Raw genomic sequence first — 17,053 nt, 5'->3', positions numbered from 1 at the left:
GATATCACCCACTTATTAAAAGGGATCAATCTTGTTTACTGTAAACACCTGTTACTGGTGAGTACCAGTGCTTTATCTGGTACATGACTATGAATCATCTGTTGCTAAATGGGATATTCTGTTCTAAAGACCATATTTTTCTCTTTCTAGACCACCGGACACTTAAGGCACAAGTCGAATATTGATTGTCCCCTCTACAAAAAAGCCTAGAGGACTACATCAAAGTCGTCTCTTGCAGTTGATACTTTAGATAGTTTTTCACTTTCTGCATGTTGCACTGCTGTGTATAGTAAGTATTCCCTTGGAAAATCAATCCCTTCTCATCTAGTGAGGGGTGGTTTTTGAGGGCATGGTTTGCACAGTTTTGGTGCTGTTACCTCCACTAGTGTGTTCAGGCATAGCAGCCTGGAGATGTAGAGGACAGAATGGTGTAACTTGGTTCTTGTTTCCTCTGCTGATGAAGTGGTTTTCTCTTTCCTAAGTGGCATGAAATGATGATTAATAGCTTTGTTTCTATCCTGCAGTAATAATACATAAAGTATATTAAGATCATATTAATAAAACATTAGACAAATTTACCTAATTTTTTTCTAAAATCTTGGAACGAGAAACCACAATTAAACCGCTTAACATCTTACTCCATTTTCCTGCTTGATAGGACAGAGTTCTTTCAAAAAATCTCTTATACGTACATCCTTTTAAAGATGGAAATGAAAATAGAGAGCTAGTGCGACGAGTACACTTCTCCCTCAATATTCGTGGGGGTTAGGGGCAGAGCCGGCCTGCGAATATTAAAAAACTGCAAATAATATTTGGGCCGGTTCTGACCCACACCCCAGAATTAAAACTATTCCTGGCCTTCCCCGCCTCCCTCCCGCTTTCCCCTGGAATCCCTTAAGCCTTCCTTACCTGGTAGTCTAGCGGGTTTTCGGGGCAGGAGCGATCTTCCTACGCTCCTGCCCCATGCAGATCTCTCATAGGAAATGGCTGCCGTGAGCTCCCGTGAGACTACGACGGGAGCTCACGGTTGCCATTTCCTATGAGCATTTAAGCCACCCTTGAAAAAAAGTAATGCAGATCCTCTTATTCCGAACCATTTTCTTCTTGCTTACAGTCTCTTGGAATTTTACAAGCTGTGTGCTCTGATAAGGTGGTCATCTTTTTACCAGAGCTGGGCCCCTTGCTTCCCCAGTAGACTGTTAGATGCCCTTAGGAGGCTTGGTGGTGGTATTGCGCCTCCGCCCATTCTGGTGCGCATCCATTGGTCTGCAGGGGTGGAGGTGTAGTCAGATAGTGGAGTTACCTCTTGCTCCCTACAGTCCAGACATGAGTCCACCAGACTTTGACCTTTTTCCCAAAATTGAAATAACCTATGCATGGACATTGTTTTGCATCTCTGGAAGAGCTTTCTTCTGCCGGTACCCAAGCCATTCGGCAACTGAACAAAATGGTGTCTTGGATGGAATAATGAAGCTTCCTGGATGTTGGGATTTGGTCATTGCAAAGCAGGGAGACTATATTGAAGGATTGTAAAGAAATACTTGAAAAAACCCCCAAAAACAACAACATGTAAATTAAAAAAATAGTGTGCATTATTTATGAAATGACCCTTGTATATCAGTGAGAAACAAAGTCCATATGGTCCTTATCTGCCATCATCTATCTAGTTTGCTCATACTATATAGTTAATGACTAGATTACAGAAGTTCTTAGCTAGCTCTTAATGGTACAAGTACAAAAATACATTGACTTATGTTGCTGAGGTGACCATAAGTATAATCTGATAGAAAACAGATCCAGCTAAGTGAGGGTGAAATAAGAGCACCTTTTGGCTTGAAGGATTTGGCATTGTAGGGCTATCAGTTTGAAGAAGGAATCTGCTTATCCAACATTCAGTGCAGATACATATAACTGAAATGCTTTTCTAGTATGTGGTAGTTATACTGACCTCTTATTTTCTAGGCTGAAATTATCAGAAGCAATTTTAAGGGATCCTACAAGGCCCATTATCACAAGATCCTATATGTGTCGTGCCTTCAGCAATTTCCTTCACCTCTCCATACAGCTATAGGAAGTAGTATTTCCACAGCCATGAAAGTAGACAGGACTAAACTGAAGAAAACTCCCACGGAGGCGGTAAGTAATCTTTGTATTACTACCAAACTTGGTCACCATCCTCGATATTCTCTCTAAAGACAGTTGATGTGAACAAATATTTTCCATTGCATTACCTTATGAGTGTAATTAAAACTTCCCTATCCCCTAGCACCTAACAAGTCTTAATCTGTCTTAGTCCTAGTTTTACCCCCTTTTATTTTATTTTAACTAAATCTTAAATTTTATTAGATTTTTCTAATTTTTTAATATTGTAAACCGTCCAGATACATGTGATGGTTGGTATATCAAGCCATAAATAAACTTGAAACTTGAACTTGATACGTAAGTGCACATTTGCAGGAAAGTTGGAAAGAATTCCATGAGCCATAACCTATGTACTTTCCCTATGTGTTTGTCTGTTAACTAATCTTTATCCCAGGACCAGCAGGCAGCATATTCTCATGTGTGGGTGACATCACCGACAGAGCCCCGGTACGGACCACTTTAAAAGTGCATCGCCACTTTAAGACTTTAGAAAGTTTGCGATAGCCCGAACCACGCATGCGCGAGTGCCTTCCCGCCTGATGTAGGGCACGTGGTCTCTTAGTTTCCGCGAAGCTAAGAAGTTGTGTTTTTCAATGGCTGTTGAAATATTTTTCTCCGCTGCTTTCCTGCTCGTGCGGATTTCTGACTTTTTAGTCAGTTTTGTCTTTATTTTCTTTCTTTAATTCGTTTTAGTAAAAAAATGGTAAAAAATTTTTGTGTTTTTCCTTTTGTGGATTTGGTCCTGTGGGGCCTGTTTGTTCACCTTGGCCTCTGATTTTAATTTGGCTGAGACCATCTTTCCTTCAATGTCCCGCCCGCAGACGTGTTTCAAAAAGTGTGAACGTTGTGCTCGCTCTATCTCTGTAACTGATCCACATCATGGGTGTATCTAGTGTTTAGGGCCCGAGCACTGTCCTGAAACCTGTTCCTGCTGTTCATTGCTGCAGAAGAGGACTCTTAAAAACCACCTGATTCAGCAGCATCTCCTCTTCAGTGTCACAATGGAGGGCGATTTGACACCGCTGCCGATGTCAGTGGCACCGGGCAAATTGACACGCACCAGTCTACATCGGTGGAACCATCTTCAGTGTCAAAAACTTCAGTGGGTAAGCTGGCTAAGAAGCCTTCCCCCACCCCCTGTGGGCTTCAGGTCAAAACAGCAGTGAGCCAAATCCTGCCGACTTTTAGAAGACCCAAAAACACTCCGCTCCTATTTCGGTGAGTGCCTCGACATCAGCATCCTCATCGTCGGAGCATAGAGCCGCACCGATGGTACCGGCAAAGATGCCAGCGGTACTTGTGTTTGCGGATCAGCTACAGCTGCTGCTGCTGACTCAAGTTTTTCCCATGTCAACATCGACTCCTCCGGTGCCAGTCTGGTCTGAGCCTTCGACACCAGTTGCACTGACGGTGGAGTCTCCACCGGTGCCGCAACTTCTTGTGAAGGAACCGACACCTACAACTCACTAGCACCGGTCATTTTCAACTCTGACAACACCTGACTCGACGCTGGTGCAGTCTGGAATGGCATTGCAGAAGTTGAAGCACCTTGATCCTTCGGTACTGGTCACTCGACACCAACTTCTAACAACGCAAGATTCAGATCTCTATGAGGATTCAGATCAAGAACCTGTTCTATCTGAGCATGAAGGTTCTTCAGAGGAGGGTTCTATTCACCAACCTTCTCTAGATACTCCTTTTTTGTCTGAGAAATCTTCCTTCTCCAAATTTTTGCAAGAAATGTCTGAGACCATGTCCATTCCCCTTCAAGCTGATTCTAGATGGTCTAAGGAGTTTCTGCATGGTTTAGATTATGATCACTACTTTACAAAGCAATGGTGTCAAGTCCCAGAGAGATACTGTAGCAAAACAAGATAGGACTTGTAAGCACTCAGTAGAAAGAACTGTAGCCCTCAGATACCTGTGCTGCACAGCGGTCAGATGACTCACTGGAAAGGCAGTTTGCAGGTTTGCACGTTTTCTTTCATCGGGCATACAGATACTAATGATGTTATACTTTATGTTATTTTTTAAGCTTTTTTTATACATGCATTAGTGAAAACAGCAGACAGCATTACAAGAACAAGTGGTGAAACATGACACTTATCTTATATATTGGCTGGCTGTTTGCTGAACGTTACTTAATGTTAGTAACTTAAGCTTGAATAGGTGGCCCAACGGGACCCGTTTCGCCAAATATGGCTTCTTCAGGGGTCTGTTCGCATCAAGCTGTAATAATGAGAGAATTTCGATTAAAAATTTTTTATTTACAAGAATTTAAAAGGATTAAAACCGAGTATAATTATTGAATAGCGGTACTCACCGTGTATAGCTCAATCTGCTTTTACAGAATTGAGAAAATGGCGTCGGCCCGTTGCCGATTCTGCGCATGTGTTAAATAAACATCAAAATTTGACGTCATGACTATTTAATGATGTCATCTTATGACCCTTCTTTGCAAATCTACTAGACTTCGGTATTTAAAAAAATGCATACCAGTCAATAGAGTTATTTAAACCAGATGGTTTTAGAGTGTTCATGTTGAAAATCCATCTGCATTCTTTTTGATGCAATCGCTTTTGTCTATTGCCTCCTCTTGGTGAAGCCTCCATTTTGTCGATACAGAAACACTTTAGATTTTCAAAAACATGTCCTGCTTGTAAACAATGTTCGACCAGGGGTGCTGTAAGTTTTTTATGTTTGAGGTTAGATTTATGTTCCGAAAGTCTTGTTTTAAATGCTCTGGTCGACATACCTATATGCCATTTATTGCATGGACATATTATGGCATAAATGATATGGTCCGAGTGTCAGTTGCCATGAGATGTCTGGCCTGGCTTCGAGTTTCTGAGCTGGACGTCGATCATCAGGACAGGTTGGCCAATGCTCCTTGTCTGGGGGATGAGCTTTTTGGTGCATCTACTGATACCACTACTGAGAAATTGTCTACCCATGAAACCCGGTGGGACATTTTGGTGAAGCCCAAAAAGAAAATACAACCTTCTCGTCCTTTCAGGCAACAATCCTCACATCAGAGAAGGTTTGCAGCAAAGTCTGCGGCTCCTGTTCCACCTCAACCAAGGAGACAGACAACAACCGCGTTAGCAGCAGCAAAAATAGGCTGCCCCTCAGAAGACTGCTCAGACTTTTTTACACATTTCTTCAGAACATAGCCAACGTCAGCATTCTACAGACTTTGCCTCAGCCCATCGAAGGCCATCTTCAGTTTTTCATAGCTCTCTGGGAGCTCATAAAATCATACCTCTGGGTCCTCAACATAATTCGTCAGAGTTACACTCTCAATTTCCAAACCCTTCCACCAGACCATCCTCCAAGAGAGTCTGCTTTGGACCTTGCACAGTTCTCCCTTCTGCAGGAGGTTCAATCCCTTTTCCTGCTGAATTCCTGCAGCAGGGATTCTACTCCCGTTACTTCTTAGTTCCCAAGAAGACTGGAGGACTGAGACCCATCCTGGATCTCGGAGCTCTCAACAAATTTCTAGTCGGAGCCAGGCTGACGTACGGCGCCTTCTGGAGAGCAACTAAAACTGTACTTTTTGACAAATTCATCTCCTAAACAGTAGCCTCGCTACCTGCAAAGTTATATTTTCCCTCTGTCAAATTCTGTGTAATATGTTCCCTCACTTTCTGCATTTTGCAATTCGCTGATTGTTCAGCGTTACTCCTTGGGTTGCTTCATGAGACATAAATTACATACTTAAGATTCATATTTCCCTTTTAACTATTTCTTGTTATTTACATTACATTAGTGATTTCTATTCCGCCATTACCTTGCGGTTCAAGGCGGATTACATAAAAATTGTCGAGAAATTAAGGTATTATCCCAGGACAAGCAGGCAGGTATTCTCACATATGGGTGACGTCACCGACGGAGCCTGGATGTGGACGCCTCGCAAGCAGACTTGCTTGAAGAAACTCGAAGTTTCGAGTCGCCCGCACCGCGCATGCGCGAGTGCCCTCCTGCTCAGTGCAGGGCGCGCTCCTCAGTTTTCCACGGAGCCGAGAAGTCCGTCTTTGACTCTCTGCGTTTAACTTCGTTCACTTTGTGCCTTCTCTCAACCGCGGTTTGTGTTTTTTTTTTCTTCACGAATCGCTGTTTTATTTTATTTTATTTCTTTTATTTTAGTTTAAAAAAAAAAAATAAATTTCTTCTTCTGTTCGTTTTCCGGGACAGGCCGCTCGGCCGCAGCCCAAGGGCTTCAATTTTGCTGCGGCTATTTTTCTATCTGTGTCCGGCCTGCTATGGGCTTCAAGAGGTGTAGCAAGTGTCAGCGCGCGATCTCTTACGGACCCTCACGTACGCTGCCTCAAGTGCCTGGGCCGAAACATCATCCTAGGTCGTGCCTGCCTTGCCAAACACTTCAGCCTCGTGCTTTTAAGCATCGTTGCATTCTGGTGGACAAGCTCTTCGAGATGGAGTCTCCTACTGATCCCTCGACTTCGAAGGTGTCTTCGGCCTCGACTTCCATCGAGGCTCCTTTTGCGCCTACTGCTTCCACCTCGAAACTCATCAGACCTTTGTCATTGTTGCGGCTCTTGCTTCGACGTCATCTGCTGTATCTTCCCCTGTTTCCTCGGGTTAGATAGCTCAGTAGTCGGTTCCGCCGGTGGTGATTAAAGTGTCCAAGACTCCTAAGGTGAAACACACACACTACCTCAAAGGAACCTCCAGCCAAAGCAGGTGGTCTGGTTTCAGACGCGGATCCATCCTTGCCGGCTTCTTTCCAGACCATGTTAGAGAAGCAGTTTATTCAGTTCCTTACTAACATGGGACCCAAACTGCTTCCTCTTATCCAGCCTGGGCATTCAGCAGACTCCACAAGTGTATGAAGATGAAAGTGAGGTAAATCGACTCTTGACAGATATATTCCCGGCAGATCTAGCACTGGAACTGTGAGGACGCTGTAGAAAGAGCGCCCACTGTGAACCCTTGAAAAAGCCCTATTTGGGCGAAATGGGTCCCGTCGGGGGCATGCTAGTATCTCTGCAATATGGAAGAAAAATAAATGAAAGAATTATCTGATGCAACTGGTTTGTCTTACTTCTGAAAAGATTAGAAGATGATGGAACACTTTAAATGTTGAAATTTACAACATATCAGAGGTAGCTGATCTCAGGTTTGAGATTCAGCAAGTGAATTGTTTATTTCCTCTTCTTACAGAGTGAGGTGAAGTTTTGGATTTGTCATTCAGCAGACTCCCGCGAGGTCAAGCCGCTTCCTTTGCCCCGTCTGAACTTACACACTCTTTGCAGGGAGCAGAGTCTCTGCAAGTGTCTGGTCTGCCATCCAAGCACAAAAAGCAAGGAGCAGATTCTTTGCGAGTGCCTCGACGAGAATCCTCACACTCTAAACAAGGAGCAGATTCTTTGAGAGTGCATCGAGGTTCCTCAACCAAGCCTCTGGAGCTTCGATCTACAGCCTCTAGTCCTATTCATATATCGGCATCGGCTGCCTACGTCGACGAGGAGAAATCTCCTCAATCCTAGAGATCTGGTTCCAGACACAGTTCTCACCGACATTCGAGGCCTTCATCGAGGCATCCTTCCAGGCATCGTTCTTCTTCTCATGACAGACCATCTTTCTTGAAGCCTCGATCTACTCCAACCTCGACCAGACCACCGACTCCTTGTTTGAGGTCTCTGATGCTGGACCTTAAGGATGTTCCGGTCTGGATTGCCTCGTCCAAGTCACCAGGTTCCTTTGATGCCTTTTTCCCTGCCGAAGCTGCTTCTTCAACACAGGCTGCCTCGACGTCCTCGAGGCAAAGCATTGGCAGATCAGCTATCTTTCTCGTCTTTCCTGCGACAGATGGCTGTAGACTTGGATATTCAATTAGATACTGGCTCCAAGTATTCTAAGGAGTATCTAGAAGTCATGCATCTTCCTCAACCTCCGGCAGAGTGTCTTAAGCTTCCATTTCATAAGCTTTTGAATCGGACTTTTGGTTGATGCATGGAAACACCTTTTTCCATACCAGCTGTTCCAGGAAAATTGGACTCTAGGTATAAAACTGTGCATCGCAAAGGATTTGACAACTCACAGTTATCTCATCAATACCTGCTTGTTGAATCCTCCTTGAAGAGGTCCCATCCTTCCAAGGTTTATGCCACAGTTCCTCCTGGAAGGGAGGGGAAAACTATGGACAAATTCGGACCTCGCATCTACCAGATTGCTATGATGTCCTCTAAAGTCCTCAATTATAATTTTTATTTCATCACTTACTTTGAATTTCTTCTTTCTCTTCTACCAAAGTTTTTGGATTATTTGGATAACCAAATGCATTTTGAGTTTCAGAAAGTCATTGCTTCTTTCAATTACATCTGCATCTCCTCCAATCATCTTATGATGCCTTCGAGTTGTCTGCCCTAGTGGCTGCTTGCTCTGTAGCTATGCATCGTCTTGCCTAGCTTCGTACCATTGACATGGACTCTAACCTTCAAGACCGCTTAGCTAACATTCCTTGTGAGGGCAACGACCTCTCTGATGAATCCATCGAGGCAGCCACCAAGAAATTATCTGTCCATGAAAAATCATTTGCTTCTATAGTCAGACCTAAACCAAAGCCAGCTTTTGCCAAGCCTGCACGCCCTGCTCTTATCTATCAAAGGCGTTTTGCTCCAAAGCCGGCTCCTCATACTCACCCTCCTCTGAAAAAACAACAACCTCAGAAGCAACAGAAACCCCAACTTTCTGCTGTATCTAAGGCTTCTCAGCCTTTATGACTGTTTACAACAGAGCATAACCTCCACCGTTCTGTCTCCTTTTCCCCCTATAGGAGGTCGTCTCCATTTGGACAATAATTACATCCGTCCTCTGGGTACTTACCATCATCAGGGAAGGATACTATCTTCATTTCACTCAGGTTCCACCAGAACTTCCAATCCATCCCAGACCGCTCTTCTTCTTCATGAAGCTCAAGCTCTGCTTTCTCTCCATGCCATCGAACCAGTTCCCTTGGAACAGCAGAACAAGGGATTTTCCTCCCGTTACTTCCTTGTTCCGAAGAAGACGGGCAATCTGCGACTCATTCTGGATCTCAGGGCTCTCAACAAATTTTTAGTCAAAGAAAAGTTTCGAATGTTGTCCCTGGCATCTCTTTATCCCCTTCTCGAGCAAAATGACTGGTTATGCTCTCTGGATCTTAAGGAAGCCTACACTCATATCCCCATTCATCTGGCCTCCCGTCAATACCTCAGATTTTGGGTGGGAAATCTGCATTTTCAATACAGAGTACTACCCTTCGGCCTGGCCTCGTCTCCCAGAGTGTTCACCAAGTGCCTGGTAGTGGTAACGGCAGCTCTCCGGAACCATGGTCTTCAGGTATTTCACTACCTACAGGTATTTCCCTACCTGGTTCATACAAAGTTTGGGATTCAAAATCAACTTTCTCAAATCTCAACTTCAGCCCTCACAGAATCTACAATTCATTGGAGCTGTTCTGGACACTGTCCAACTCAGAGCATTCCTTCCTCAACAATGTCTGGAGGCTCTTGTACAGCTCTGTCACACAGTGTCTTCCCGCTCTTCCATCTCAGCGAGACACATGATGGTACTTCTGGGTCACATGGGCCTCCACAGTACACATGACTCCTTTTGCCAGACTTCACCTCAGAATTCCTCAGTGGACCCTGACATCTCAATGGACGCAAGTTTGCGATCCTCCTTCTCAACACATTTCAGTCACTCCTTCCTTGAAGAAGTCTCTCCATTGGTGGATGCTCTCTTCCAATCTTACCAGAGGCTTACTTTTTCAAACGCCCCCTCATCAAAAGGTCCTCACGACAGACTCTTCGACTTATGCTTGGGGCGCTCATCTTCTACCAGTTTTTCCTTCTCTGCTTACACAGAGTCAAGGATCTATGCTTCATCCCAACCTGCAGGTTCTACACCTGACAGCTTGGTATCTTTCAACGTAACTCCTCTCCAGTTTTCTCAATCTGTAAGAGATGTCTTAGAAGCTTCTAGAAAGCCTACCACTAGACAATGCTATCACCAAAAATGGACTAGGTTTTCTACGTGGTGTTTTTCTCATCATAAGGAACCTCAGCATTCCTCCTTATCTTCTGTTTTGGACTACCTGTTGCACTTATCCAATTCTGGCCTCAAGTCTACATCTATCTGAGTCTATTTCGGTGAAATTGCGGCTTTCCATCAGCCTATTGAAGGGAAACCTCTCTCTGCTCATCCAGTGGTTTCCAAATTCATGAAAGGACTCTTCAATGTTAAACCTCCTCTCAAACCGCCTCCTGTGGTTTGGGACCTCAATGTTGTCCTTTCTCAACTCATGAAGCCTCCATTTGAACCAATTGATAAGGCTCATCTGAAATATCTCACTTGGAAAATGGTGTTTCTCATAGCCCTCACTTCCGCTCGAAGAGTCAGTGAACTGCAAGCTTTTGTTACTGACCCACCATTCACTGTGTTCCATCATGACAAGGTGGTTCTTCGTACTCATCCTAAATTCCTACCTAAAGTAGTCTCAGAATTTTATCGCAACCAATCCATCGTACTTTCAGTATTTTTTCCAAAGCCTCATTCTCATCCTGGAGAATCAGCTCTTCATACTCTAAACGTGCTTTAGCCTTCTACTTGGAACGCACCAAACCACACAGAACTGCTCCTCAACTTTTTGTTTTCTTCGATCCAAATAGGTTGGGCCATCCTATTTCTAAGCGTACCATCTCCAACTGGATGGCGGCTTGTATCTCTGCTATGCCCCTTCACAGTAAAGTCACAGCCCATAAATGTAATGTAATTTATTTCTTATATACCGCTACATCCGTTAGGTTCTAAGCGGTTTACAGAAAATATACATTAAGATTAGAAATAAGAAAGGTACTTGAAAAATTCCCTTACTGTCCCAAAGGCTCACAATCTAACTAAAGTACCTGGAGGATAATAGAGAAGTGAAAAGTAGAGTTAGAGGAAAAATAAAATAAACATTTTAACAAGACAGCATTGATCTAAATACTTTGGAAGGTAGAAGAGAGGAGAGAAAGGAATAGAAGCAGAAGGGGGAGTCGTTGAACAGTAGAATTCTGGAGAAATTTAAATGATAGAAATAGAACAAAACAAAGACAAAAGTCAGAGCAATGTCAGCTTCAGTAGCTTTCCTCAGATCTACACCTATTGAAGAAATTTGTAGAGCTGCTACTTGGTCCTTGGTTCATACCTTTACTTCTTACTATTGTCTGGATACTTTCTCCAGACGGGATGGACAGTTTGGCCAAACAGCATTACAAAATTTATTCTCCTAAATTGCCAACACTCCCACCATCCCATTCTGGTTAGCTTGGAGGTCACCTATATGTGAGAATACCTGCCTGCTTGTCCTGGGATAAAGCACAATTACTTACTGTAACAGGTGTTATCCAGGGACAGCACGCAGCTATTCTCACAACCCACCCACCTCCCCTGGTTGGCTTCTCTGCTAGCTATCTGAACTGAGGAGACGCGCCCTGCGCTGGGCGGGAGGGCACTCGCGCATGTGCGGTGCGGGTGACTCGAAACTTCGAGTTTCTTCAAGCAAGTCTGCTTGCGAGGCGTCCGCATCCGGGCTCCGTCGGTGACGTCACCCATATGTGAGAATAGCTGCCTTCTGTCCCTGGATAATACCTGTTACGGTAAGTAACTGCTGTACATGTTGGGAATTTTGAACATTTTAGATTTGATAGGAGTAGACAGAGTGGTAGGTGGAGCTTGGTAAGGAACTGGTCATGTTAAATAGGATTTATGTATTTTTTGAAGAGTAGTGTGTTTGTTTCTTTTTTGAAGGTTTTGTAGTTAGTTACATAGAAACATAGAAACATAGAAGATGACGGCAGAAAAGGGCTATAGCCCATCTAGTCTGCCCACTCTAACAACCCCACCCCCTTGAATTTACCCCCCTAGAGATACCACATGTGTATCCCCTCTACATTTTTTTACCTCCCTAGAGATCCCACATGTGTATCCCATTTCCTTTTAAAATCCGGCACGCTGCTGGCCTGAATCACCTGAAGCGGAAGTTCATTCCAACGATCGACCACTCTTTCGGTGAAGAAGAACTTCCTGGTGTCGCCATGAAATTTCCCACCCCTGATTTTCAGCGGATGTCCTCTTGTGGCCGAGGGACCTTTAAAAAAGAAGATATCATTCTCCACCTCAATATGGCCGGTGATATATTTAAACGTCTCTATCATGTCTCCTCTCTCTCTACGTTCTTCAAGTGAGTATAGCTGCAATTTATTCAGCCTTTCCTCATACGGGAGGTCTTTGAGTCCCGAGACCATCCTGGTGGCCATTCTCTGAACCGACTCAACTCTCAGTACATCTTTTTGGTAATGTGGCCTCCAGAATTGTACACAATATTCCAGATGAGGCTTCACCATGGCTCTGTACAACGGCATAATAACTTTGGGCTTCCAGCTGATAAAGCTTCTTCGGATACAACCCATCATTTGTCTTGCCTTTGATGAAGCCTTCTCCACTTGATTGGCAGTCTTCATGTCTTTGCTAATGATCACCCCCAAATCACGTTCCGCCTTGGTCCTAGCTAAGGTTTCACCATTAAGTGTATAAGTTTTGCATGGATTCCTGCTGCCGAGGTGCATGACCTTACATTTTCTAGCATTAAAGTTTAGCTGCCAAGTTGAGGACCAGTGTTCCAATAGAAGTAGGTCCTGTGTCATACTATCTGGTAAAGTGTTCTCACTTATAATGTTGCATAGTTTGGCGTCATCGGCAAATAATGTGATTTTACCCTGAAGCCCCTGAGTCAGATCTCCCACAAATATGTTGAAGAGGATCGGGCCCAAGACCGAGCCCTGCGGCACTCCACTGATCACCTCTGATGTTTTTGAAGGGGCACCATTCACCATCACTCTCTGAAGTCTACCGTTTAGCCAATCACCGACCCATGTAGTTAATGTCTCTCCCAGTCCCATTGATTTCATCTTGTTCAATAGTCTGCGGTGCGGGACGCTATCAAAAGCTTTACTAAAGTCCAAGTAAACGACGTCTAGGGACTCACCCACATCCAGTTTCCTTGTTATCCAGTCAAAGAAACTAATTAGATTGGATTGGCAGGACCTGCCCTTGGTAAATCCATGTTGGCGGAGATCCCTGAGATTCTTCTCGTCCAGGATCGTATCTAATTTATGCTTAATTAGTGTTTCCATGAGTTTACTCACTATGGATGTGAGACTCACCGGTCTGTAATTCTCAGCCTCTGTCCTGCAGCCCTTTTTGTGGAGTGGGATTACATTGGCTGTTTTCCAGTCCAAGGGGACTCTTCCCGCCCTCAAGGAAAGATTGAAGAGCACAGACAATGGCTCCGCCAGGACATCACACAGCTCTCTAAGCACCCTGGGGTGTAGATTGTCCGGTCCCATGGCTTTGTTCACTTTGAGTCTTGATAGTTCACAGTAGACGCTGCTGGGTGTAATCTCGAAATTCCAGAACGGGTCTTCTGAGCTTTGCCTTGCTTGCAATTGTGGACCGGACCCCGGCGCCTCGCAGGTAAAGACTGAGCAGAAGTATTCGTTTAATAGAAACATAGAAACATAGAAATTGACCGCAGAAAAGGGCCACAGCCCATCGAGTCTGCCCATACCAATGACCCACTCCCTGACTTCTACTCCCCTATAGATCCCACGTGAATATCCCATTTCCTCTTGAAATCCAACACGCTGCTGGCCTCAATCACCTGCTGAGGCAGCTCGTTCCAATGATCGACCACCCTTTCGGTGAAGAAATACTTCCTAGCATCACCTTGAAACTTCCCTCCCCTGATTTTCAGCGAGTGCCCTCTGGTTACCGAGGGCCCTGTAAGACTGAAGATATCATCTTTCACCTCTATATGCCCTGTGATATACTTAAAGGTCTCAATCATGTCCCCCCTCTCTCTTCGCTCCTCCAGTGAGTACATCCACAATTTTTTTAACCTTTCCTCATACGTGAGATCCCTGAGCCCTAAGACCATCCTGGTAGCCATACGCTGAACCGACTCAACTCTCAACACATCTTTCCGGTAGTGTGGTCTCCAGAATTGAACACAGTACTCGAGATGGGGTCTCACCATGGATCTGTACAGTGGCATTATGACTTCAGGTTTTCGGCTTTCTCGGAATCTGATTCTGCATAAGTCCCGTCTGCTTTCCTAAGGCGTGCTATCCCATTTGTGTTTCTTTTCCTATCACTGATGTACCTGAAGAAGGATTTATCCCCTTTCTTAATGTCCTTTGCTAGATTCTCTTCTATTCGAAGCTTGGCCTCTCTGACTGCCGTTTTGACAGCTTTGGACCTGGCCAGATAGTCTTCTTTGACTGCTCCTCTTCCTGATTGTTTGTAGGAAACAAATGCTTTTTTCTTTTTCTTAACGAGGTCCGAGATTTCTGTAGTGAACCACTGGGGTCTGTTATTCCTCCGTCGTTTGCTTACTGTTTTTATATAGCGATTTGTTGCTTCATATAGGGTAGATTTCAGGTTCGCCCACATAGCCTCTACATTATTGGTTTCGGCATGGTCTTGCAGTGCCCGACGGACGAAGTCTCCCATGCGTTTGAAGTCAGTGCCCCGAAAATTAAGGACCTTTGTTGTTGTGGTCGATCTGGTGAAACCTTTCCGAAGGTTAGTGGTTGAAGACAGCAGATTGGTGATTTGTCTGTCTAGTTTTGCTGCTCTGGTGGCCATTCGGTTGTAATAAGTTCTAGCCTCACTACTTGTATCCTGTAATTCGCCGACTGTCCAGTTTTATTCTTAATTCGCTTTATCATGTAATCCGCCTTATCCTGTAACTCGCTTTATTCTGTAATTCGCCTCATTCTGCATTTTGCCTCATTGTCCAGATCTGTTCTAAATTTCACAAATTGATCAACTATAAATATAGTTGATTCCTTGGGCTGCATATATGAGATCTATACCACATACTTAAGATTCATATTTTCCTTTTATCTATTTCTTATGTAATTAGTTGTACCTGCATTTCTTGCATTCTGTAATTCTCTGGTTGTCCAGCCTTCTTCGATGTGAACCGCCTAGAAGTCATTTGACTGTGGCAGTATAGAAGAATAAAGTTATTATTATTATCCTTCACCCTGCTTTATCCTCTTCTCAATCAACGACTGGCTATGTTCTCTGGACCTCAAGGAAGCCTACACACACATTCCAATTCAGCCGGCTTCCAGGAAGTACCTCCGTTTCCATATGAATCAATGTCATCATGAGTACAAGGTCCTTCCCTTCGGCCTGCCATTTTCTCCCAGAGCCTTCATGAAGTGCCTCATTGTAGTAGCCGCATTTCTCTGTTCCCACGGCCTTCATGTCTTTCCTTATCTGGATGACTGGTTGATCAAGGCTGTGTCATCTCAGGAAGTGGTCCAAGCAACTTCTCAGACCATTTCTTTTCTTCAGGTTCTAGGATTCGAAGTAAACTTCCCCAAATCACATCTTGTTCCAACTAAACGTCAGCAGTTCATTGGGGCAATCCTAGACACTCATGAGTGTTTCTTCCTCCAGATCGCCTTCAGGCTCTCATACGTCTTTCAGCAACTGCTTCCTCTTCATCTCTGCCAGACGGTGGTTCTTCTTGACCACATGGCCTCCACTGTCCATGTGACACCACTGGCAAGGCTACATCTTCGCACTCCATAGTGGACCCTTGCCTCTCTCACTCTCTCCGTTGGTGGATGACCTCTTCCAATCTTTGCAGAGGTCTCCTTTTTTACTTACCCCCTCATCACAAGGTCATCACGACAGACGATTTCCCTTATGCCTTGGGGGCTAATATGGACGATCTTCAGACTCAGGATCTTTGGACCGCCAGGGAACGCAAATTTCACATCAATTTCCTGGAATTCAGAGCGATGTTTTATGCCCTCGAGGCTTTTCATCATCTACTCTGCTCTCAAGTCCTCCTCCTTCGCACAGACAATCAAGTAGCAATACTATATAAACAAGCAAGGAGGCATGGGCGCTCTCCTGTTATGCCAGGAAGCCCAAAAAATCTGGACTTGTCTACCGCTCAGAACCTTTTCCTAAAAGTTGTCTATATTCAAGGGGAGAAGAATTCCCTAGCAGACAACCTCAGCAGAATCCTTCAACCTCACAAATGGACTCTCGACTCTGCAACTCTCCAGTACATCATTGCTCAATGGGGCACTCCACAAGTGGACTTGTTTGCAGCTCCTCACAATCACCAGTTGCCCAGTTTTGCTCCAGGCTTTACTCTCCTCTTCGTCTGGAAGCAGATGCATTTCTCCTAGATTGGATGGGCCTGTTTCTATATGCATTCCCTCCAATTCCTCTCATGTTGAGAACTCTGTTAAAGCTCAAGAGAGAAGTAGCCACCATGATTCTCATTGCTCCACAGTGGCCCAGGCAACATTAGTTCTCCCTATTACTATTCCAACTCAGTTCCAGGGAGCCCATACCCCTTCCAATATTTCCTACTCTGTTTACTCTTAATCAGGAATCAGTCCTGCATCCCAACCTGCAATCCCTACACCTGACAGCTTGGTTTCTCTCGGGCTGAGTTCTTCTGAAGTATGTCTCTCAGCCTGTACGTCATATTATTGATGCCTCCAGGAAACCAGCCACTCAACAATGTTACCAAAAATATTGGACTAGGTTTTCTTCGTGGCGTCGTCTTCATCATCACGATCCAACTTCCTTGGCAGTGGAATTGGTGTTGGATAATCTACTTTCTCTGTCTGACTCTGGACTTAAATCTATATCCATCAGAGTCCATCTTAATGCTATCACTGCTTATCATGTACCAGTAGAGGGAAAACCTCTTACTGTTCATCCTTTGGTCTCCAGATTCATGAAGGGGCTTTTCATTGTCAAACCACCTCTCAAGCCTCCACCTGTCGTCTGGGACCTTAACGTGGTTCTTTCCAGTTTGATGAAG

At 44.4% G+C, this 17,053-nt stretch overlaps 1 protein-coding gene across 7 annotated transcripts in view; it reads left to right on the top strand.

The window, feature by feature from the left end:
- Positions 1–229: 229 nt before the first annotated feature.
- Positions 230–17,053, top strand: part of HUWE1 (HECT, UBA and WWE domain containing E3 ubiquitin protein ligase 1) — a 779,197-nt gene continuing 762,373 nt past the window's right edge. For all 7 annotated transcript variants that reach the window (XM_033921870.1, XM_033921880.1, XM_033921834.1 and 4 more), the window contains exons 1-2: positions 230–289; positions 1,963–2,136. In XM_033921870.1, the coding sequence (XP_033777761.1) occupies positions 2,092–2,136 (45 nt within the window). In that variant the 5' untranslated portion in view covers positions 230–289; positions 1,963–2,091. The remainder of the gene's footprint in view (positions 290–1,962; positions 2,137–17,053) is intronic.

Source organism: Geotrypetes seraphini, chromosome 1, assembly GCF_902459505.1.
Source record: "Geotrypetes seraphini chromosome 1, aGeoSer1.1, whole genome shotgun sequence".
NCBI classification, from domain to species: Eukaryota; Metazoa; Chordata; class Amphibia; order Gymnophiona; family Dermophiidae; genus Geotrypetes; species Geotrypetes seraphini.
The sequence above is the reverse complement of the archived record's forward strand: the minus strand, read 5'-3'. Positions and strand labels throughout refer to the sequence as shown.